Source organism: Zonotrichia leucophrys, chromosome 5 (genome assembly GCF_028769735.1).
Source record: "Zonotrichia leucophrys gambelii isolate GWCS_2022_RI chromosome 5, RI_Zleu_2.0, whole genome shotgun sequence".
Taxonomy (NCBI): domain Eukaryota; kingdom Metazoa; phylum Chordata; class Aves; order Passeriformes; family Passerellidae; genus Zonotrichia; species Zonotrichia leucophrys.
This window is the reverse complement of record NC_088175.1, coordinates 673252-699211: the sequence shown is the minus strand read 5'-3', so window position 1 is coordinate 699211 and position 25960 is coordinate 673252. Positions and strand designations below refer to the sequence as shown.

Sequence of the window (25960 nt, the reverse complement as noted above, 5' to 3'; positions counted from 1 at the left end):
AGACTCAGTAGTATTTTTGCTGTTGAGATCACATGGTTTTTCTGGACTAATGAAGGTAATTTTAAATTTTACATCATATCACAATTCCCTACTGAAATGTCAGTTGATTAGGACATTATTTATTCCCTGCCCTAAAGCACCATTTAGAATGACTTGCTAAATCTCTGTTGGCTTTACTACTGCAATTTGAATAGCTGGACATCAGAGAAGGAAGAATGATCTCTATGAACTCCTTTAATACCTCACAGAGCAGAGCCTAAATTATTCTGAACATTAAGTTGCAGAAAAACAAAAGATGCAACCCAGTAACACTTTATTGCCATCTTTCATCCAAATTCAGACTTAATCCTTAATCCTTCCAGAAATGAGCCTAGGCAAGTATGTTTTAAAAAGAAATGTTTTGGCAAATCACTTTCTTTTTTAACCTTAAGTTAAAGGAGGTGTAAGGAATGAGCCCAAAAGCAAGTGAAGCATTTCCTGCTGGAATGGGTGTCTCACTCAGGAGTGGCTGTGCCACCTGGTGCTGAAGCTCATTGACATCCCAGCACCTCTGATCCACTGCTGACCTTCAGCATCCCAGGCTCTGTGCCTGCACCACTGACACACACAAGTGCCCAAATCACAGGTTTAGCTTTCATTTCTGTAGCCCAACAGATTTTTATGGCACTTTCTTTAAATGCTTCTTTCTCTCCCTAATCTTAATTTTCTCCATTGTAAATGCAAGGACAATATTCATTAGAAAAACTCCAGAGCAGCAATTCTGTTTCCCCACCTCCCTGGTCTCATTTGGGAATCTCCCACTTCCTACCAATTTTTAAGGGTCATTCCTCACTTCATTTTCACATAATCCCCAAACAACCATTATCACATCTTTTCTCAGCATGAGATAAAATATAGACTGTGCTTCATAAACAGTGGAGACCTTAAGATTACATTCTTGGTGGGACACAGCATGATAAATATTTCAGGGATGTCTTGAAATACCCTACAATATGCAACACGTGGCCAGTGCAACAAATCTCAAAAAAAACAAGTATATTTTGACCTATTAGAAACAAAAAAAAAAAAAAAAAAAAGGAAAACATACCAAAACCTCCTTCCCCCATCCCAACCTGACCATTGAGCAGGTCAGGTTTCAATTCCCTTTTTAAGGGTGGCAGAAATCCTGATCTTCTTAAAGTATGGTAGGGAATTTGATTTTTTTTTTTGCATTTTAAAGTTAATCATTCAAAAAAATGCTTTTTCTTCAAGCTCAAAAATAAATGGCAACTGCTATTCTAGACATTAAACCACTTGGTGAATGTCGTGCCAACTTTTAGAAGCTAAATTGTAAGGTCATATTCAATGCAGCTACTTTTAGGGATTAAAAATAAGGAGAACATATCAGGCCTTCATTAGCTGTGCTGGCATCTCAATCATTTCCTACAGATTGTGGGGAATAAAAACCCAGCCCTACTCCAGTGAATTTGGAGGGAGCTTCCCAGGTTATCAAACACAAAGGACAAAGTGAGCAAACACATTACTCACCATTGCAAAGACAAAACACAAGCTGTTCTCTCAGAGTTGCAGCACATTTCAAAGAATATGATCACAATAAAAATTTGTGATGTAAATTTATTCCTTCGTGGTTTGTTAGTAGGAAAAGCCACGAGGAGAATCAGTTGCATGGAGGGAGCAGAAGCAAGACAACTCATATTAACAGAGGATCAAAAAGATAAAAGCAAAAAAGCTGTAACAAAATACATTCCGTTCTTGTTAGCATTTCTCTCAGTACCCATTCTGCCACAAACCACACAAAGCAGAACACCCCAGTGAAGTTACTCAGCAGAGGATGCAGATGCTGGGACAGGAGGGAGGAGGACACACAGCTGCCTCCCCACACTGGTGAGATGATCATGATCAAATTGCTGTCAAATGATCTGAAGGCAGATAAATATCCACAGATCTGTTCTTCATTATGTGAAGTTTCTTCCATGCACAGCACATTCAGAGCACAGACTGTTGGGATTTTGTGTGTGCCTTGTTTTTATGTGTGGAAATAGCCTGGAAGAATATTTTTGAATGCCTGTTTTAGCATAAACCCCACCTGCCACCCTCTGTGGGACTGGTCTAACTTACTCATTTTGCAGAGTATTTGTGTTCTTTCCCATCTCTGTACAATGTTAATGGGAAAGATAAGAGTTCTCCATTTCCATTCAGTACTTCAGCTGTAAATATCACACAGACAACCAAACCCCACCATTATCCATGGCTACATCCCTGAGCTTTGTGCCACCAGAGCCCACTGCTCCCCCTGATTAACCAGAGCCACTGAAAACAAGTAAGGGAAAGGAAATCTGGCCCAGAATTCAGATGATCAGTTCCAGACAATATTTGAGCTGATCAGTTTTATCCAACCATCAGCTGAGGAGCACTCCACAATGCTGCATGTTCTCTCCTAATAAACCACGCTGCTCCATAATTACACAGGAGCTGTGCACATATTCAAAAGCAGCATTTATTTAGGCTCACAACTGTATTAAACACCATGTGTAAAGAACATTGTTCCTGGCCTGAGAAAGTGTATGGTATTTTCCCTATCCATATAAATCACACACAATAAATGCTTGATATTATCTAGTGCCACTAAAGCAGTCAAATTAAAACAAATCAGGGGAAAACAACCCTCAGTACACAGCTCTAGGAAGTTTGAAATACAGGATTTCATGCTTTTTATGCTCTGAATCTCAATCAAATTGCAAGCTGTACACAATAATGAAAAGGATTTTTTCACAACCACACACTCAAAAAATAAAAATTAAAAATCAACACATCTATTTTACACATGATTATTTGATTCTATTGATCCTCCCAGAACACAATAGCCACTAGCAAAATCCATGATGACCAACAATTGGGAGATCCAGTGAAGACACAAAATACAGCAAAGGATGAGTTTTTCAGAAAGTAATGACCCCTTAAATTCCTGACATTTTGGGGTGCCCACGTAATACTGCCCACCTTTAACTTTCTTGACCAAAGCAAGCTGCATGTGCAAAATATTTCATTCTCTCTGCCCAAAAATTACTCTCTAAGGGGATACCACACTGAAAAATCTACTCTCACCATTTTATGATGCTATTTCATATTCCTGCTATTTATACCACTTTTTTGTTAATTTCTCTAAAGCTCTCAGATTCCTGTGAACTTCAGCTACTTCCTTAACTTTCAATTTTAAAGGGCAATTCATGCTGCTTCCACCCCCTAAAACCACATGCAACATTTTGGAGAGATGTGTAAGGCATTCCATCATTTCCCAGCATTTTCTCCAAGAAACATTAGGATGCTACAGAAAAGTGATCACTTTTCCTACTCCCACAAAGCCCATGAGCCAAGTTTACTGGTAAAAATAAAACAAAAGGGATCCAAAGATAAGGAAAAGATGGATTGCTTGTAGATACTGAAGATTGCACCCTGGCTATTGCACACAACAATTAAAGCCTCAAAAGAATCCAGTTAGGGACAGATCCATGAGTCAGTGCCTTTGTGCAACTCAGGTACCTGAAAAGCAACCGCAGCTCAACAGAAAAAGCCATTTACAGCCTGTCCGGGGCAGAAAACACCACAATGGGTGTTTTCCTTGAAAAACCCTGTAAAACGAGTTTGGTGACACCCACTGCAGCACAGCCCGAACCCAATGCACAAAGTTAACCAGTTCAACAAAATTCCTCCGTGAAAAAAGGTGCTAAAGGTGGTCATGGAAAGCAGAAAGATTGTGCCACATTCCCAAGATGACTGAACCCAAGAGAGCAAGACCTGCCCTGTCTGTACAGGTGAAGCAGAACCATCACCTGCTGCCCAGCCACCAACAGCAGCCCTCAGTTAATTGGGCAGGGGGTGCCAGCCCCAAAACCGAACCCATCAACCCTAATTAGCTTGCAAACAAGCACTGCCCATCACCATAAATAAATAAATGTGTAAATTGATTCAGTGATCCTGGGGATATAATATTTTTCCTCTCCTTTCAGGAGGCATTTCAATGGCTCTTTATGCTTAGTGCCATATCTCAACCACTACAACATGCTGAGACTTCAAAACCACTTTGTATTAAAATATAGAATACATGACTCAGATGGTTTTGAGACATAGATGCTTACTCAAAAAAATACTCCACCCCAAAATAGCACTTTAACAGCAATATATATTACAGCTTCCAGAACTGACAAGTATTCATCTGCAAAACTTCCAAGCAATAGAACTGAGATATGTGTGAAATATTGGGGCTTCGGCAGAAATCAGTATTATTAAACACACTGCAAGGAAACTTCCTTGACTGGCCCTTGAGTAATTTTAAGGCAAGGGAATGCCAAGATGATCAATTTTCACCTTTTATCTGAAAGGGTTCTCATGGAACAAAGACTCTCCCCCACCAAGGAGTATTTCCTGCTGGTCACTCCCTCTTATCAGGTTGCTGAAGACCTTGACAATACTGACTGGAGCACTCTCACTGCTCAGGGCAGCTGCACTTCAACCACACAGACACAATCACACCCCACTGCTGCCCAGGCTGTGCAGGTGGAATTGAATCTCACTCAAATTCTCATAGGCTTTAAATGATAAACTGTTAAAACTGTGGGAACATGCACAGAGGAGGCAGCTTAAACATAATAAGTTTAATTGCACAAAGATGTGGATGCACTAATAGGATAATGGATGTTTAGGTTCTGCTAGTGAGGCGGCAATTGTCACTCTGAGCACAAAGTCTGACAGCTCAGACTGTCACCAGCACCTGCCTCACAGAGTGAGCAGTGAAAGACAAACGCATGTGATTTCTGCTCAGCAGCTTCTATCAAAACCAGAGTCAAGTGAGGCTAAATGGTCTAATAAATGCTCAGGCCAAAAGAGGTTCCTTGGTTTTGACAATATAAATTAATCCACTTTTCACGTGCCCAAAACATCCATGTTAACATTCAAGACTTCATCACTGACAAGCTAAAAATGTGTGGCTGAACAACAGCTCACAGCTTGTACATTCTCAGATATAACATGTCAAAATGTGAATATGTTCAGGTCTATCTTTCTATGAAAAAAATGGCCTAATCCTTCAGTCAGTGACTACTGGGAGAGGTGAAGTGGCTTCAAGGCACTCAGGAATTGAGGTCTCAAGGAAGAAGGGGAAAGAAACCCTCAGTATTTGGTGGGCTTCAAGGAGGCCCTGGACTCAGCTCCATGGACTTATTTGAACAGTCTCACAGGTATCCCCAGTCAACAAAAAGCCTGTTCATTACTGTTTGCAGGACCAGGCCCCTCAAAGACAATGGCCTACTGAAAGCAAACAAAAAACCCACTACAGAGAGAGGAGAAAAGGAAAAAACCAGAGTACAGACACTTGAGAAAACACTTATTACATGTACTGGATAAATCCCACCTAACTGGAGTTTTTGCTTTCCCTGGCAACACTGTGTGGGTCCAGGACAGCCCGATATTCACCTTCACAAGCAGCCCCAGCACTGAGGCCATCCTTATGCCACATATTGTAAAAAACTCACCAGGAACTACTTTCCACTTGTTCTTTGCTACAGACAAATACTCTCCAGTCTTTGTCCAAAAACAAATGCTATAACAACTAATTATTAGGTTTTAGACTAATATTAGACTACTTAGACCTAGATTACTAAAAGGTAACCTGAACTCTCATCCAGAAAAGTGAGAGCCTAAACATAACCCAGAACTCAGCACAACAGACCACAACCTGCTCTGTTCCACTCCAATACAAGCAATAATCTTTCCACTGCTAAAACCATAAGATTTCTCTTCCTGCTCTGCAGGAACAACTTGTGAACCATCAAATTCACATACAGCAGAAAAGTGAGGACAAGAACTGCATTGCCCAAGGAATGGACCAAGACACGGAGTCTTTCACTCCCTGTTCTGGAGTCAAAAGTGCACATATTTGGGCACAGCACCAAAAGTGCAGACATGCAGACACTCACTCCTGCTTGTCCTCCCTGAGGATGACTTGGCTGCAAAGGTCACAGAGCAGAAACGCTTCCTCTGTGTTTCACAGGCTGCTGATGCCACGTGGGGAAAATGCGTCAAGGCAGTCACTCCCAGAGCATTAAGGAAAACCGGTTACAGACAATGGCCTTCCTCAGCTCTGAGAGTGTTTACAAATGTGATGAATGCCAGTGTGTCCCAGCATGCCAGCTTGAAAAGAAGTCAAGCACCTGGCCCTTAGCACAAAAGGCTGACTCACCTGCACAGCATCTATTCTGCTTTGAAAAGACCCCAAGTTTAAGGCTCCTGGGCACACAGTACTCTCTTGATGCTGATGGGAATGAGACTTTTCCTGCCCTTCTCTCCCTCTGCACACACCAGCACAGACAGAAGTTGTGGGATGGCTTCCCAAGCCAGGGGACAAGGAAGATGGGGATAAAGATGACTTGCATACATGTGATCTCTGTGATAATGCACAAACACCCCCTGACACCAGCTGCCCCTCTGTTCCGGGGGGAGATGTGTGAAAAAAAATAACAGAGATAAGGAGCCACAAATATTTAAATTTATGCTCTATGAAGTTCTAATTCCAGTGTTATTTCCCATCCCATCCTGGAGCTCCACTGAAAACCCATGCATGAAACTGGGCCAGTACCACAGCAGGAGACACTGCATCAACTAAATCAGGAGGAAACTGGTTCTTGTTCCTGCTGTATCTTCACCTTCCCTGCCCAAACCTGTTTACTTTTTACACTACAGCTCATCCAAGCCTTTTTCCTTCCCTTCCAGAGAACTGTGAGCTGGGACTCATGAAAGCTCTTCTGGCTAGTACCACTGTAAACAACATTCAAAAGAAAAAGAGAGAGAGAAGAGAAAAAGCAGCTTGGTGACAACAGCCAGGACACATCAAGCATCAAACTTGCTTCACTGCCATTCCTATTACCTTCCAAACAGATTTTGCTTTGCATTACCTTCACTTCCATTTATGTAGAGAAGAAAAATAAGCCAAACAAAACCCATCACCCTTTTGTGAAGGACCACATTGTGCACCCTCCTGAGTAATCCCTCTTACCAGCTTTTCATTCACACTGGTGACAACATTACAAGTCCACTTTGAACCAAATCCTTGCACAAGTTTTGAAAGAACCATGAAAATATCTAAAAGAGAAGAGATCTGAAAACTCTTCCCCCATTTCAAGAAGAAAGTTGTCTCCTCCCCAGCACAGCGCTTTTCAAATTGCAACATTTTCAGTAATCCACAAGTGATCCTTTTATTTGCAGGAGCAAACTTTACATAACATGAAGAGGCAGTTCCTTGCCATTTGTTTAAGTGAAATCCCAATCCTAGCCACAAAAGACAAATGGAGCCTCTGCAAGCTCAGGTTGTCAACTAAAACAAACATCTGAATTCCCACAGCAGGGACTGGGGAAATTGTGTGGGATCATGTGAGATCAAAGCTTTTTCTGCATGGCTGACACACACCTAGGGCACCTCAGGCTGCAGGAATGTCACCAGGACAGCACTGGAGTTATCAGCAAAGATACATGCAGCCACCTCACACAGATTCATATATTTACTTTTGCTGGTATCTAATATGGTTACAAGTGCAAGGTCAAGTCTAGTCCTACAGTAGCTTATCCTATTTTAGATCTGCCCTGCAACCTCTACAACAACACAGTTGCCCAGGAGCAGTACAAGGAGATAATTCAGCTGATAACCAGTCTAAAACCCTAAAGGGATCACCTTCCTGAGCTGATTCACCACTCAGTGCCAAAAAATGGGTTGGAACACGAGGATGGGACAGGCATGTGACACAGGGAACACCTGGATTTTAATTAGCTGGAGTAACCAGGGAGGCTCAAGTGGAAGCCACCACACTCCTGCAGCCAGTAATTTTAATTTGTTCTCTTAACCACACCACTTCTCTTCCTGTTGTCCTTATACATAAAAGGCATCACCAGTGATGTCTGATCATGTCCAAAGCATAAAAATATTTTACACCAACCTGGCCAGTAACAAAACTCATTTGTGCTGGAAACAGAGACTGGGGAGAGCCATAACATTTTGGGCCCAAGCAATAATAAAATCACTGGAAAGGGTAAGACCACAGATGCCTGGCAAAGGTAAATGTAACACAAAATTTAAGACCTTTAGAGGTATCCATGCACATGGCAGGGGGTTTTGGTACCAGATGATCTTAAGGTCCATTCAACTCCTTAACACTCTATGATAAAACTTGTAAAAATTCCAAAATTATGATGCACAGAAAAGCTGAAGCATCATTTCCTTAACTCATGCAAACACCCTTTTCTGGAATGCCCAGCAGCTACTCACGGGACTGGCACATTCTAAGTTTGACATTCGACATCAGGAGGCTTTCTAAAGGCTGGTTGGGTTTGCTGGGGAAGCAGGCTGGGTATTTGAAGATGAAGTGTTGATGGACAAGAAGTTCACAGAATCACAAGGTTGGAAAAGACCTTCAAGATCATGGAGTCCAACCCAGCCCCAACACCTCAATTAAACCCTGGCACCCAGTGCCTCATCCAGGCTTTGTTAAACACATCCAGGGATGGGGACTCCACCACCTCCATTCCCCTTTTAGCACATATAAAATGTAGAGACCCCACAAAACCATTTTGATTTTTCTCATCAGTCAGAAGAGGCAGCACTGCTTTAATATCACAGGAGAAATACATAGGCACAGAAAGTTTTATACCAAGAATGCTAAAGAAAAGAAAGAAATCAATGTTCCTCTTATTCGTTGCATATGCTTGAGATGTCAAAAAAGTAATGGATTAAAATATTGTGATTACAGCATAAAACACATCTTGCAAGATGAAAAATACCATTCCATGTCAATAATAGTATCTTACCATATAAACAGAGGAACCACACTAAGCCTGAGTCCTTATCTTGCAATTTTCTAACTTTTGGGTGCTAAACTCTAAAACTAAGCTTGGAATGTAGCTTTTATGCACTATCTATGCATTCCTCAACAGATTCCAGGCAACAATACTCGAATTATCCTTGAAGAAACTGGAAAAATAATTCTGGAGCTATTAGGAAAGAAAAACAAACAGAGTTTTATTAATATAGTTGCTCCATTCTTGAATAAAAAGTGCTCTCTCATCACGAAGTGAAGCTGGATTGGTATTTATTACAGTCCCTAGTAAAAAGCTGACCTAGTCAAAGACTGGCAAGTGGAAGGGCTGGTATCACTCAGAAGATGAGCAGCAGCCATTAAATGTGAACTGATCACATTTACAGGGACAGATGACACAAACCTCCACCTCTCCCTCACCTCATTCACCTTCAGCTTCTACTGTAAACAGTCCAAGCCAAATATGAGAAGTGACAGTATTAGGACAAACTCCAAGTCTGGTGCTATCAACTTATCTTAAAGAAACTGTTTGTCTGTGCTAAGTAAACTATTTAACAGAAAAACAACTGTCAGAAAAACTGATGTACATTTTTTAGAAGTGAAAATAAATAGAAGAGGTTTGGTCCTGAAAATAATTATCACATGCAGATTTTTCACTATTTCTATGGGCTACTTGCACATGTGAGGCTACTCTGGCACTCCAGCACCTGCAGAACTGAGGCAGTCTTTAAAACAACAGCCTTGCTAACACAGATCCTTCATCCACTCTTCTGATGTACTGCTCTGCATTCCAAACAACCAGGAAATGGGAATGTCTTGTCTTATATATCAAGAGTTCTATTATCATTATAGTACAAGGATTCCATATCACCAGAGTTTCATACCTCCTCCATGTTTCTCACAGGCAGCTCCTCTAAGCACCGACTGTTCCTGTCCTTGCTGCAGCCATCTGACTCCAGATCCCACCAATCCACTCTTTTATACCACAGCTCTTATTGGCTACAGGTGTGGCCTGTTAACATCAGGCCTGCTCCTAATCTTTAGCAATTGATCCAGCTGTAACTCATTGTGGGATAAGATTACATTCTGTACCACCTTCATTTACCCATACTGTATCCCCCTACAGGAATGCTAAGTAGAAATTTGATTTTTTGTAATTAGCCATCATAAATTCAGTAAATATGGATATCAGTCCACAGTGGAAGTGTCTATCAGTGACACAGAGCTGGCATTGCCCAGCGTGAAGTCTCTAGAAGAGACCAGCACAGCAAACACTCATTTTCCTACTTCAGTACATCTCAGATGTAATTGTCCACACCAGAACCAATCTTGTAAGGAAGGAGTCTCTGAAAGCCTTGAAGATCATTTAGGAAAGCATTCAAAAGGTAAAGAAGCAGTGTTCTTGCAGGGCTAGAATTCAGTAAATATGGATATCAGTCCACAGTGGAAGTGTCTATCAGTGACACAGAGCTCTATTACACACCAGCACAGCAAACATTCACTTTCCTACTTCAGGACATCTCAGATGTAATTGCCCACACCAGATCTGATCTTGTAAGGAAGGAGTCTCTGAAAGCCCTGAAAATCATTTAGGAAAGCATTCAAAAGGTAAAAAACCAGGGTTCTTGCAGGGCCATGCATGGGGAACAATCCAGAGCAGAGATTCCGTCCCCCAGGCTGCGCTCCATTTCCCACAGTGCAGAGGGGGGCATATGTGGCCCGAAGTTTAGAGTCCGACTAGCTGAGGGCCAAAGGCCGACGCCCCTCTGCAATTCCTGGCCAGCGCCCTTCGGCGTCTGAGGGCCTCGGGCTGTGCTGGCTGCGGACTGGCTCACACTGCTGGTATAGGGGAGGAACGGAGCTGACCATTTCCCGGGGATAAACATCGGTTTATTGAAGGTGTTGAGGGATCCAAACGCGGGGAAACCAGCCGGGAAAAAGTTTTTTCATAGGGGGTGAAAACAGGATTATAAAGGAGGGAGGTGGGTACAGGCGGAACCAATCGGGAAAGGTGAGGGGATGAACTTCACAGAACTGACACTCCATGGAGACCAATAATCAAAAGGTAAAGGAGGTGTCCTGGGACCCCAGCCAGCCACCATCTCCAGAGAGGAGAAGGTTCTCGAAACCTGGGAGGAGGAAGGGAGTGATTGACTGGACAGGGAGGAAACAACTTTCACTTATAAGGGAAACCAGGGGAGGAGCAATTACATATCGGCAACTATGAATAGCGGTTACTATGGCAACTTAGCTGACAGGCTAGCAGTGGCGGGAAAAACTGGGGGAACGAAACCATTTTACACATAATAGGGGAGAACAATACATAAATTGGGGAATAACACAAGAAACTTAACAACACACTACAACACCACAGCTCCCTCCCCAGGGCAGGGCTCACTGAGGGCAGCAGGGGCACCACCCCTGCCCCACTCTGGCTCTCGGGGATGCCCCAAGCCCGTGCCAACGCTGGCAGTGCCAAGGACGCTGCTCCAGAGCTGCACCTGCCAGGAGATGCCAGCACAACACCTCCCCTGGGTCTGCACCACAGAGACACCACCAAGGACAGCAAGTTCAGAGTCTCACTAAAGGTTGAACAGAAATGTGGGGCTGCTTCACACACCTGAAACAGCTCAGGATATCCATGTAATGTGCTCAGCATACTGCTTCCATTTGTGAAGCTGCTAAAAAGTGTTTATAGAAATATATATAGAAAAACATCCTGCTGGTGTAATGCTCCAAGCAAATCAATGTAAGAAAATGAGAACTGTCAAAAGAAATCAGGACACAAACATGTACCATACAAATGCAGCTTCCTCCTGGTACTAAACTAATATTTCTTTTCAAGGAACCTAATACATAAAAAATTGCATATTGCCAAGAATGGTATTCATCCCATCCCCTCTTTCTACATTACTCTCTGTATTATTACAAAGGCAATGCTATGTGTAGTAGAGAATGTTTCTGGTTATTAAATTTTATGTTTCCCTACTCAGTGGCATCACATTCTATGTGGCCTTTTTCTGCAATTAACATCCAAAACACAAATTAAATATTTATGGATAAATGTCAATTAAGATTATGAGAAACAATAAAAGGACCATAAATTAAATAAGGCAGATAAAACAATAAACTATTTTCATATGACCAAAACAATGTTTCAGCGTTAATGCTTTCTTATTTGAATTGAAAATGTAATTATGTACTCATAGGTGTCATTGTTGCATAAAATTTGGTAAATAATACTATTTTTTCAGGATTATGATTAACTCCCAGTAAGAAAAAGCCAAGCAAGCCTGGTTGTTTCTTCCAGCAGTGCAACATTATTGGATGTTTCATATCTCCAAAAAGGTATCTCCAGTCTGAGACTGTCCAGAGTGCAGTACACAGCTATTCCTAGACTATTTCCATCTTCTGTAATTAATTATCCACAATACTATATTTTGTTCAGTATTACCAGCTCTCCCACATATCCAAAATATTTTCCCACTATTGTACTTTTTAACTAAGGAACTAACCCCAGGCTTGCTAAGAAATTTAAAATAAAAAAAATTAAAAATGCAAATACTCCAATATAACACTGGGATAATCACCTTGTTGTTTTAAGGTCATTGCTTCTGTTTGCTGATGCTGATTTTTACAAAAAAAAAAAAAAGTTGGAAACAAAACATTTTAATAAACTACCAAAAGCAGCCAAAAGTCATCAGTGACAACTTAAGGAATTGTAAATTATGTGAGACATGCTGTTCACAAATAAATCAGATTTATGGTTATGTTCAGTTGTTCCTGTTACCTGGAATTAGAAGCTCATTAAAAATGAATACATTTCAGAGAATGAAGAGGCACAGCATTGTATTGATGAAAGCTTCATTAAATTTTCAATGATAGAGCTGCTTCTATATTTGTGGAGGAAGGACACAGTAGAAACAAGTTGGGACAATTCTCCTTCAAGCAACTTTGCATCTTTCTACTCTACCTAGAAAACAAATGGATTTTAAAACAAAATGTTGGGCTAATTAGGTGTAAGAGAAAATAACTGTGGCCCATTATAGTCAAGGAATGGTCATTTCAGGTCAGCATTTGTTCTTGTATATATTTGCCAATTACACAACTGATACTCCAGAAGAAAGAAACCAGGAGAGAGAAAGGTTTGAATGATCGAGCTCATATAAAATAGAGGCTCTGTATTTTATCTGAACTCAATGGCAGAGTCACTTCTTAGAATATTCACTTTAAAAAAAAACAGAGTATGGGAAATGAAGCTTTACCTAGCAAACAGTAAGAGATAACTTCCTGTGCAAGCAGAAATGTAAATCTATTTATCAAAGTCATGCAGTAATGCAGCTTTGTTTTTACTGCAGAGACTGAAGCCAAGAAACAGACAGAAAGCAAACTATAGCCAAGCCCACTACTCAACCAAAATTCTCATATTACCATTGGCAAGTCAGACAATTAAAATCTCCATATGTAACACAGGCTACATGAAAGAAAGCAGAACCAAAACCGAAAAAGTGAAAATTCAAGCGGTCTGATCCCTCTTGTGGTCGTGCACCACAATATAAATTTATTATATCTCCACATTGTGCGAGCCAGTTTCCTTTGGAAAAAAGGCTTATGCAATCAGGCTGCTACTCAGCTCCTCCCCTCAATATCCATTACCTTACGTCAACTAAGCCAGGCAGGGTAAAGGCCTCAATGTCATGTTATTCCTCTAACAACCTGCATGATATATGGCCTGGGCATTACACATTTTTCTGAACACACAGTTAAAGTGCATGGCCTGCCAGGCACCAGCATGAGGGTTTGTTCTTTGCAGTTTGTTAGGATCCCACCTCTATCAGCCTTTTGGACAGGCAACACTCAGCTAACACACTCAGGCAATGCCAGTTTATCCTCAGACCTTGTTTATTCTGCCCTGCTCAAATCCTGCTTCGACACGTTTACTGGTTTTCTCCCCCTCTCCAGTTTTCTTTGGCATGCACAGTCAGCATTAAATAACTGACCTTCTCAAAACCACCATGAGGTAGCATTATCCCCACTTTACCAGATAAGGAAATTAAGCCACTATAATTAATGCTTGAAGCATGCCCAAATTTCACATTCCTGATTAGAGAGTGATTAGCATTAGCGCTCTATAGGATTTCCTCTGCTCAAAGCCCAGCTGCCAGGGAGGGCAGGAGGAGTTACCCAGAGCCTGCACTGCCACAGGGGCATCCCATGGGCACAGCAGAGCCCCTGCAAATGCTGCACTCCAGGCACTTGGCCAGCTCTGTAAAGCACTCCAACACCCAGGTGCTGCTCCAGCCCAGTGAGGGAACACAGATCTGAGTGCTTCCTGCACCTTTCCTCTTCTCCTGGCCAAGACTTTTGTATCCAGGCTTGGAAAATTTCCATTTAAACACCTACAGCCCCACAGCACAATGCTCAAAAACACCCTCACTGTCCTCACCTCTGATTGCCACTGCTCCCCCATGCCTTCATCCTCCAAAAACTTTACATCTTGCTACACACTTCTGAGCTCCAGTTTGTCCCAAATCCTTCCCTAGCCCAGCCATCACTCCTTCTCTCAACTGCTCATGCAGCCATGTCCCTTTCTCTAAGCAAGTCTCCCTTGTGATCTCTGCAGCTTCCTTTCTGCCACACAGTCAGACTGGGAGGCAGCCTCCCCTCTGGACCCCACTCCAGCATTTCAGCTCCCCCAGAGCCACAAGGTCACAACTTCCCTACACAACAGAAGGCTCCCTTCCAAAATCTGTCAGCTGGCAGCAAAGGTTTCCCCACAGACTCCATGCAATTTGAGCTCCCTAACTTCACCCCAAGACACAAATCTCCGCGGGGCTGTTCCATCACCCATCACTGAGATCCTGCCCATGTGAAGGCAGATAATTCTGCACACACCTCCTGTATTACCTTCCCCAAAACCAGGCAGACAGAATAGAAATCAAGGGGGTGTTTGGCAAAATTTTGTTGCAAGAGTAGAAACTAAAAAGCTCAAAGAAATGCAGCACTTCTAGACTAAGCCCAACAAATATCTCTGCAGCTCCTGAACTCCTCCAAGCCTGCTCAGCTGAATGTTCAGCAACATCCCATCACCCTGGCATTGCCCTCAGTCCTGTTAACCTCCCTCTCTCCCTTTGCACAACACAACATACCCCAAAACTAAAGATAACTTTTCATTTTTTTCCTAAAACAAGGGATCTTGGGGATTTAAAGGCAGCCTCCCATTTGTAGTTCACAGCACATCAGTCACAAGCTTATCAAACCACACAACTGCCACTGACAGTCTTTCCTGACACCATCCAGGGTGTGTAAGGATGATTTTTCAGCCTTTTAAAGCCTGCAGACACTACCTCCAGAACAATCTGGACTCTTCTGTTTACACAAGGCTATTCATGTACTCACAGTAAAGATTACCCAGCCACTAGTTACACCTACAGATTGTTCAGTTCCTAATCCCCACAAAGATATCTTTTTTTTTTTTTTTACAGATAACCACATGACACCCTGCAAGTAAGACAAGTTAAACATTTGTCTGCCTGTACTTGTCTGGGATCAGAGATCTTCCTCCTTCACGCTGGCTCTGAGGGCAGCTCTTGCAATATCTCTAATCCCAGTGCCAGACTTTCCTGCCCAGTTAGACCCAACACTTCCCATTCTGGCTCAGCAGTCTGAAGGTGTCAACACTGGCCAAACCACTCCCTTGCCTTTTGCTGTCTAGGAACATCAGTCCTCCTCTGCCACCCTGGCACTCTGGCCACACTTCTTGGAACTAAGAAAAAAATGAAGAGCACAACATTCTACTTGGGGACTTTCACCTTAATACATTTCTTCTCACTCTGCTGCATCCCAACATTTCCTAACTCTCAGCAGAGGCATTTATCTTCTCTAAAATCTTAAAGAAGTTGTCATGCTCACGTTAAGCCCAGGATTCTGCAAATGCTTAGACATAATCTAACCTTAGTGCCAGCCATTGAGGCAGGACTGTGTGGGCACAGCAAAAATCATTACCTCATGTTCCCCAATTTGAAGGCAAAATATTTATCAGACAGATGACTTCCTCATTGCTCCTTTGTGACAGAGCCATCTTGTTCTCACTGATCTGAACTTACCTACATTCCACACAAAAAACCTGCAAGAATTTCCTTATATATTCTCTCCCCACACATTATAGTAAAAAAAAAAAAAAAACAACTTAATATCATTTGTTTTTAGCTATGACAAAGTTTAATTTTGTCATATACAGCAGCATATGCTACAGATCTTTTCACAGATCCGGCCTTGTCAAAATTAATTCTTGCAAAATATTTTTTTAAAAAGAGAAACCAGGTAAATGTCTTTATAAAATTCAGATCACTGTTAGGACTACTATTTGTGATTTTTATTGCAGCCAGAGTGGTCTGTGAGGAAACAACCACTGTTCCCTGCATATCATCAAACCAAGGGAGGAAAGCAGCAACATGAAACTGAAGTGTCCCCATGCAAGCTCAGCTGTGCCTGTGCCACAGCCTGTTGCTTTCAGGGAATTTTCCTTATTTCCTCACCAGATATGAACAGGGGAGTATTCAATTCATCTTCCAAAATGTTGACCTGGCTTTTCTTCAAATTTCACCTTCATTTGTCCAGGGGGAGGAACAACCAAGCAAAGCCCCAAACAAAGAGCACGCACACAAATGCAACTTCTGGGCACTTCTGGACCTGCCCTGCTGTGAATTTACAGTTACCAAGACACATGTGCTTTCTAAAATGACTCAGGAATCTATTTGCTTAATTTCATAAATATTAAACATATGCATATGGCTTATTAACATCTGACAGCTAATGCAACCACACAGAAGCAAGCTCGTTGTCCTTCTTCCTCACAAACCCACAGAATTATTGGCTTCAATTAAAATGAAGTAGATGCAATTAAAAGAAAGAGAAAAGAAAAACCATCCTAATATGAGATTGTTTAAATAGCTCTTGTCTTTGCCTTCTTTTTGAGAAGAACTTGCTCTCACCACAGATTTACCAGACCATTACCATATTCACCCTCACAGGGTGAGATTCACCCAAACCAGGAGGGGCTGAGCATGGTGGAACAAACTCCTCAAGTGGGCACCCAAAGCCACTTCCAGGAGCACAGAATGGTTTGGGTTGGAAGGGACCTTAAAGATCATCCCATTGCAATCCCCTGCCACCAGGACAGGCTGCTCAGAGCTCCATCCAGGCTGTTCCTGAACACTGCCAGGGATGGGGCAGCTTCTCCTGCCAACCTATCCCAGAGCCTCACCACCCCCACAGTAAAGAATTTTTTGCTAATAACTCATCTAAACCTGCTCTCTTTTGGTGTGAAGCCATTCCCCTGTCCTGTCACTGCATGCTCCAGTAAAGTCTCCAATCCAGGCTGCAGATTCAAACAGACTGAATTTCCAGAACCAAGAAAAAAGAATTTACTTTTCCATTTACTGACTGGAGAGACAGGATATAAACAACAGCTTTCCTTTTGCCAAGGTCACAAGGAGCAGAACCATAACTTAAATTTCCAAAAAGTACTTACAGGGAATGAAGAGTAGAGCTCTGTGAGCTTTGCTAAGCAGACAAGAAGTATTACCAAGCAGACATGGCAATTGATAGCTCAACAGAGAAAAGAGAAGATTTTCTAAATATGCCAGTTTTAAAACAAAAAAATTAAACTGAGGCATTAACACCACTTCATCAGAAGTATCAAGACCATGACTCAGAGCCAAATGTAAAAGCAAATATCCACTGTCAAAACTGGATGGCAGAAGGAAATAACCTCTTGGGTATTTCAGCAGTGATTTAATCACCTCCCATGACTAACTTGTAGAGACTTTGGAAGCCTAATGGGATGGAACTGGATCCAAAGAGCATCTAATCCCAATTAATAAAACCACAGGAAAAACTCCAAAAAGACAAAGAAGAAAGATGACCTAGATTTTTATTCCCTAAGAAGTCAGGAAAAAGCTTTCTTTCAGAGGGAATACAACCCACTTAACATAAAAATAAAATAAAAAATTGCTTCTTCCTCTGAGGAAGCAGACAGGCTTTGATTGTGCAATTACTTCAATCAAGCATCAGTTAAAGTCTCATAGTAGATCTGACAAAATGAGTAAAAAACTTCCTGATGTGTCTCCCAAGTCACACAGAAGAAACTAAGAGAATTCTCTCAGAGGTGGAAATTACTGGGAATGAAATACATTTACACAGCTTTCATTACTTATCTCCCCAAAGCAAAGCAGGCATGTTCAGGACCACACCAAGTTCCTGTTCTGGTTGAGATTTTCAACTGTATACAGTCCCAATCTGCTTTAACCCACCAAGATTATTCATGCTTTTCATACAGGCAAGGATTTACCATGCAGGGATCTAAGCTGAGGTGTGATATGGTAATAACAGCAAAAAACCAAGCCTCAGAGACAAAACAGAACACTTGCTCTCCCAGATAAGCCAATTTTAAAGCATGGTTTAAAAAGTCAAATTAACATTGTGTCACAGGAAGGTCCTTCCTTCCACCCTATTCCTACCTCATTTGCAGACACAGATCCCTACAGAGGGCCCGGCACCACCTCTGATGTCTGACCAACCGTTCACAAGCCACTTCAATTGGCTAGTTCTGTACAAACAGCATTAACTGACCAAAAAAGCTCAATTTTCTGTCAGATCAGCTCCTGCAAGGGTCTGGTAAGCACCAAAGCCTGATGGCTCTTGTCCTTGTGCCTGCTGCTGTTCACAAATATTCAATCCACACTCCATGGCTGAACCAGCACACTCACACTTGCTTGTGCTCCAAAGCCCACACACCATTTTTTTTTTGCCTAAAATCATATATATTACAGCCAACCTGTATGTTTACAAATGACAGCCCTGAATCATTGTCCTTGTATATCTTGCATTCAAGGTATTTTCTTTAGAAAAAAGCTTGCCAAATCAAATTCAAATGCATATTTAAACCCCCCCTAATTCCCGCATGCTCAAATTAAAAGTTACAGGTCTGACAGATCTTCACTGCCTACCTCTAGTTTAGACTTCTTCACTCAAACTCCCTTGGCTGAAATACAGTTTTATGTTATTTTCCACAGTCTCCAGGGCTTTCCCCCATCCTGGAAGAAAGGCATTTTCTTGAACCACACTGCAGAGAAGAATGCAGCAGGAAGCCAAGCCATCCTTTCACTTGGAAAGGGTTGAAACAAGAAGATTCCAAACTGCTTTCCAACAAGTCCAGCCCCACACATTGGCATGAGCCCCAATTCCCCTGAATCCACCAGGGATGTTTCTGCTTCTGCCTCCCAGGGAATGCGACAGCCACAAAACTCCAAAAGCTTCTGACATTAAAATAAATACCCAAATAATGCAAGCTCTGTTTCTTCACATTGCAGCTGTTAACACCTCAATTAGAGCTCTCCAAGGATGCACTTCCCCCCTAATGAATCCCTGGGAACACCTAACAGGGTGCAGGGCAGATTAGAGAATCCCCATAGCACAGCTTGGTGAATTGATGTCTCCCCTGAGCAGCACAAAGCTGGGCCTAGAGACAGTCAGCTTTTCCACACTGTCTTCATTTTGAAGTCTTATTAACAAACTAAATGAGAAATAAATATATCTCCCTCTGGGAACAGGAGGAAAAAAAAAAAAAAAAACAAACTATATTTTATTAAGGAGCCCAGACACCTTTGCAGAAGCCTCCTGAAGACAGGAAAGAGAGCAGAAAAGCTTAGGATGAAGCAAGTTCAGCTGCCATCTAAGATTGTGGCAGAACATGAACAAACCCAAACCCACCAAACTGGCAGCAGCTGAAATGGAGCTTCCCAGCTTTCTGTGGAGGCTGCTCTGCTCCCTGAGCCCAGAGATGTCTCTGGGCCCAGAGATGTCACGCTTGAAAAAGACACTTTGTCAAGACAGCACAAGAGCTGGCACGGCACTGGGGAAGAAAAGGAGTTTCTCTGCTTTTGCTGGTCTGCAGACACCCACATTTCCTCTCTCTGCAAGCCAGGGTGGCTCCAGGTAGTTGGACACTAGGACTGACTCCTAAGGAAGAGCTTTTCACACCAGTTTCCCTTCTGCTCTCTATAAAAGGCAGTGGGATAACAAAGGTGAACCAGCAGTCCCAATTAAGTACCTTTTCTACCAACATTTTTGTGTCTCCTTCTTGCAGACCATATGGTCCAAGTTTACAGGCAGGAATAAAGCTCTTTACCCACTCCTGTTTGCAGTAACAACCTCAATGCTCTTTTAATGCAGGTTTGGGTGGATACATTTCCCCTCCTCTTTGTGGAAGTAAATCAGTGGGATATGCTTAACCTGCCTCCTAAAACTCAACACAGGCCATGAAATCCAAGCAGGCAGAGTAAAAGATAATTCATGGTCTCAAGTGAAGCCAGGTGGATTACAACTCCATTGGCAAGCATGCACCCAGCATCTGCATGCTTAGAAAAGACTCTAGGAATTGTGTGAAAAACCAAAAATTGTCATGCATGCACAATGGATTTGGAATATAATTCTTGAGTGAACTTCTAAAAGAAGACAAAGCCATCAGGGCACCTTAGAAACTAATGCATTGCAGGACTTTAATCAAGCATTGCTCCATAATTAGACACACTTTTCCCTGCACAAAAGTTTTTTTAAAGCCAAGTATCTGATGCCTTGAACCTCTGCTATACTTAAGAAAATAAACTTTAAAAGACATTCATTATTCTTGAACTAAGCATTTCCTTACTAAGTCCCATCCTAGAACAACTTTTAACTGCTAATTTATCATCCTCCCTCCCAGTGACAGGGAAGATTTATAGTGGAAAAGGCTTATTTAACACTGCTCTGATGCCAAAAACACATGGTGTTACACTTTTGGTGATACTGGTCAAGAAGCAATAACCAAGGAAAACAAACTACTACGAAATAACCCCCTCAAAAAACCCACTCCCACAATTGTAAGGCTCGGCATGGTTCTGTTGGAATAAACTGTAGTGGAATCCCAACCTGATGTTGTTTATAAAAGACCAAATGTCTGATTTCATCCTCTGCAGCCACCTGCCTACCCCTTATCTCCACTGCTGTGCTTATCAGAACCCTGATGTGCCAGGAAACATTCCAGAGCCCTGGTGCCCTTGGGAGAAGTGCCCAAGCCAAAGTGCAGCCCTGGGAGATTTCTACCATGGGCTCAAGCAAAGGATGAGGGAGGAGAAATGCCACCTGCATGTGCTGCCAAAATGCAGACCCAGTCTGATGGCAGGCTCAAGGTCACAGCAAGGAAAGAGATGGGAGGCCAGCACAGGGATTTTCTCATCCACCTCAGATGAGATTTAAATGAATGAAGTGAGGAAGAGGAGAAGAATGAACAGACAAACCTCCAAAGCACAGGATTTCATAGCAAGAAGAACCTTCACTGTAACCATCTGTCAAAAAAGAAAGGAAAAACTGGACATGTGTTGCCCAACAAGTTCTCAGATATTCTGAGGTGCTTTTTTTATATAAGAGGTGGGGGCAATAAACCATGATAAGAAGAATGGCTCTCCTAATTTCATTCTAATCAGAGGGCACCTAAGAACATGAAAGTAGAAACAACCTGGCTGACAGAAGGCATAAGAAGACAACTCTCACAGTTCTTCAGAAGGGAAAACAGAGTCACAAAATGAATAAAATGAACTCCTGATAAAACCACAAGCTTTCTGAAAACCAGATGAAACAAAGATCTGAAGCTTGCTGACAAAATCATCTCAGCCAAGTAAAGGCTCTTCAATATTTTAAAATTCAAGGTATTTTGCACAAGTGCAAATCACATCACTGGAAGTCACTTCATTATGTGAACAGTACAGTTGACAGAATAGGAAAGGTCAGGGCTTTAGGAAAGAAACTACCAGGAGGCAGCACTGAAGGTAAAATGCAAATATTCCTTCAGAATGCCTGCAATGCAAGCACAGCTGAAGCAGGAGCACATTAACCCACAATTCAATGAGAGGGAAAATCTCTAACAGATGATGCCAAAGCACTTGGGGCATTTTCTGCATCAATCTGCACTCAGTGAGATGGATTAGCTGGCTAATGTAACTCCTAGCACAGCAGAAGGAGCAGGAGCCCAGGCCAGAACTGGGAAATGCATTACAGCAACTGCTCCAACACTCCAGAGCCAGCAAAGGCACGGCTCTGAATTTTCCATGCAGATTTCTCAGCACACTTCAAACAAAAAGCACCACAAAGGCAATGTGCTCCTGCAGACAGCTTAATGAGCCTCCATAAACCTGGGGACTATACCCAGGGTTACAGCATTAACAGAGCTTCAAGGTTTTCAAATCTGGTAGATGTAATATTTACCCTTTGAAAACTGACAAAAGAAGTTTTGGAGCATCTCTGCTCTCTGCATTAAGCTCCAAAACCTAAAGAAGGACTAAAGCACCTGCCTCTAAAGAGCAGGAAACAAGACACAGGAAAACACAGACCAGAGTCAGGCTCACCATCAGATCCTGGGAAGATGCCAAAATAATCTGAGGAAAGAACCTATCTCCTGTATATGTCAGATAACAGAACAGAGAGATTCAACACACAATTTCTTAGGAACAAATCACATCAAAGGAATATAATTCCCTCCAGTGGCACAGTAACAATACAGGCAGCGAAACAGCAACTACAGGCCATATAGTTTTGGTTTAACTGGACTTTTGACACTATTAAACTGACAGCCATACAATCTAAACAAAAGCAGAACATACTGAAGTACCCAGAGATTAGAAACCCACACCCAGAGATAAGCTATCATGACTTCAGTCAGAGAGAAAATTGGTAGCAAGCCCATTCACATGGCTTTAATCTTTTCACATTCTCCACTGTTACACAAAGTAACCAGGGGAAGGGGGGTTTTTAGCAATGAATTTACTGCAGGCAACTTCATATTTTGCTCTGCCTCACTTGGATTTGTTATGGTGACAAGCAACAATTTCCAATACCTCCCAGACATTCTGCCCACAAACTACACATCAGAAAATATCAGGATGTTAACAGAGAATAATCTCAGACAGTTTCAAGAACTTGGATGGAGGGGCTCAGAATCCACAGTCACTTGAAGCAAATAAAAGTCACATGAAGTAACAAATTTGTTTAACAGAGCAAAAAGGTCATAATAATAATAATAATAATAATAATAATAATAATAATCACCTGTACAACATAACAAGGAAAGCAAGCTTGAATTCTGTTCTGCCCACAATGTGCTGAGTGGTAAAGTGCTGAAGAATCTGGGGCTTATGTTCAACATAAATCAAATATATCACTAAAAAACTAAATACATCAAGAGTCATCATCCTGCCTGGATGAAATGCAGGCAGGAAAAGAATGAAAAAGAACACAAAATGAGAAGAACACAAAATAATTTTGAGTCTGGTTGTTGTACTAATGACTCAGATGGAACACCATGTCCAGCTTCAATAAAATGCAAACCAAGTGGAAAAGGCCTTAAAAAGCCCCAGTGAGAATAACCTCCAAGTGTAACCAAAAAAAAAGACATTAAAAATCACTGAAGAGAGGAGACTGAAGCAAGGGGATTTCTTCAGAGTGAAAAATCAAAGAGAAAGCCCTCAAAGTATTCCAGACATTCCTACAAAAGAGAAGTAATAAAGAGTTCACAAGTGTATAAAATTCATGGTAGAGTTCTTAAATGCTTCAGTTATAGCAAATAAATTTAGATTGGAAATTAGGAGTAGCATTTCCAATGGCATCAACTGCAAAATATCAAAATAGACTGACTAAGGATAAATCTCCATCAGAAACTTGTTAGCTCACTAAACATTCCTTCCTTGTGACTGAAATATGGTGAATTTATGAGAACAAGTCAGTCACCTCCTTTCATTCACAGGTGGGTCATCTGAGCTTCTAGATGAGTTACCATGGAAATTCATTAGCCATTACTCAGAAACAACTTCCAGCATGAAGGGTTTGTAACACTGCGTGGAAACTATAATTGATATACAACCCTGAGGGAGCTCTTGGAAGGAAAACACAGAGGGAAAGTGGCACACTTGAACCACATTGAGATGGAGAGTCCTTAACTACGACAAAAACAAAGCCAGAGATGCAAACAACAAGAGCTGGCCTGCAGAAACAAGAACCAAGACAAGAACACCAACCCCAAACACGGTGTCAGCAACTGCAGCCAGCAAAGCAGAAAACAGCATTAACTGTCTCCAGCAAAACTCAGCTACAAAAAAAGCCCAAACCAAGAGAAGCAAAGCAGGAGAGCAAACTGAGGCATGCTGTCCTCTGCTGGAAGAGGCTCTGGAGGAGCCTGGAAGCACACGGGGACCGCTTTGATCATTGCTCTGATCCTCGGTCAATGCAAGATCGAGGCATTGCTTTAAAGCGGGGCTGCTGCTCTGGAACTCCGGCACTGCTGCCACCAAAGGGACACTGCCGAGGCCACCTCTGCCACACCACCACACCTCCACGGCAAGGGAAGGGAACAGGAGCAGAGAACAGAATGAAAATTAACACTTTTTTCCTAAGACAACAAGATAAATCATTTTTTGTAATTGGCTTCCTTCATCCTGTTCGCTTACAGCAATGTACCAAGGCAAGCAAAAGCTCTCAGGCTGCATCTTTTCAATGTAGTTCACACGTGGTTTAAAAACATGCACATCACAGGAAAGATGACAAGACAAAAATAAAAAATATATTAAAGGGCTGCTACTGCAGCACTGGACTTGTATGGTGTACATCCAGAAAGAATTTAGAGTACAGCCTTTCAAACTTTCACACTAACTAAGGATGGTCTCCAGATCCGAAAGTGAATAAGTTCAGACTATTTGTGACTTAAATCAGCAATAGCCAGTGATGGGTACTATCTAAGAGCTGAGTTTTGGGAGAAAAGGGAAAAAAGTAATGACTGGTCTTGGGAAAAAAGAAAAAAAAAAAAAAAGAAAAAACCACGAATGAGTTAAGACTACCATCAGCGCAGCTTCGCAAGAGCATTTTCCAACATTCAAACCAGCACCAAACCTTCAGGAAAGCACTCTTCATTCAGCACAATTAACACATCATAATAACACCACAAAACACTTTTTTTCTTCACTACTCCAGCACAGTTTTAAACAATAAATGTTTCACTCCATGGGAAATGTATTTTTCCCCGTTTCTCACGCCGCAGCCTGGCAGCGGAGCGGGACAGGAGCGTGTCCCGAGCTCCCGCCGCGTCCCGCGGGTCCCTCCCGGCAATTTCACCGCACAGAACGCACCGAGGGCAGCCAGACCCACACCGGAGCCAGCCCGGGCTGGCACGGACCCTCCGGGGCAGGAAAGGCGGCCTGACCGGCCCGGAGCCGCCCCGCAAGCGCCGCTCGGCTCTGGCACAGCCGGTGCCGCCGCCACCCCCGGGTCGGCCGGGGGAGAGACCCCTTCCTTCCCCCAGGCCCCACCGCCCCGCTGCCCCCGGAGCCCGGCGCCACTCACAGCGTGTGCCCGCAGACGTTCACCATCAGCTTCAGGGAGGGGTTGCGGTACTTGGTGGTCTTGCACCGCGGGCAGCCCAAGTCGTCCATGGCCGCCTCCTCCCGCTCCCCTCCCTCCTCCCGCCGCGCCTTCCGCCTTCCGGTGCCGCTGCCAAACGGCCCCGCCGCCGCCCGGCGCCGCCCCGCGGGTTCCGTGCGCCACCCGGGCCCGGCACCGACACCGCCCGCCCGAGCGGGAAGGAGCCTGGGGGCAGCGCCGGGGCTGTCCGGGCCCCAGAGCTCCGGGTGTAACAGCGGGAGACGGGGAACACCTGCCCCTGACTAACCAAGAGGAAGCACGGAATCAATCACTTCGGGGAAGACCAGCGTGTCAAGCGGACCGTGGCATTAAGTGCCACGTCCAGTCTATCCTTAAACGCCTCCAGGGATGGTAACTCCATCGCCTCCCTGGACAGCCCATTCCAATGTTTAATCACTCTTTCTAAGGAGAAATTCCTCCTAGTGTCCAACCTAAACCTCCACTAAGACTCTGTCCTCTCGTCCTGCCGCTGGTAGCCCGGGAGCAAAGCCCGACCCCCACCTGGTTACTCCTCCTTTCAGAGAGTCACAGACAGCGATAAAGTCACCCCGAGTCTCCTTTTCTCCAGGAGAAACACCCCCAGCTCCCTCAAGCGCTCC

General features: G+C 42.9%; 1 protein-coding gene across 3 annotated transcripts in view; it reads right to left on the bottom strand.

Annotated features, from left to right (window-relative positions):
• MNAT1 (MNAT1 component of CDK activating kinase) overlaps positions 1 to 25403 on the bottom strand; it is a 120454-nt gene extending 95051 nt beyond the window's left edge. For all 3 annotated transcript variants that reach the window (XM_064713568.1, XM_064713570.1, XM_064713569.1), the window contains exon 1: positions 25284 to 25403. In XM_064713568.1, coding sequence (XP_064569638.1) covers positions 25284 to 25372 — 89 coding nt within the window. In that variant the 5' untranslated portion in view covers positions 25373 to 25403. The remainder of the gene's footprint in view (positions 1 to 25283) is intronic.
• Between the last annotated feature and the right edge of the window lie 557 nt (positions 25404 to 25960).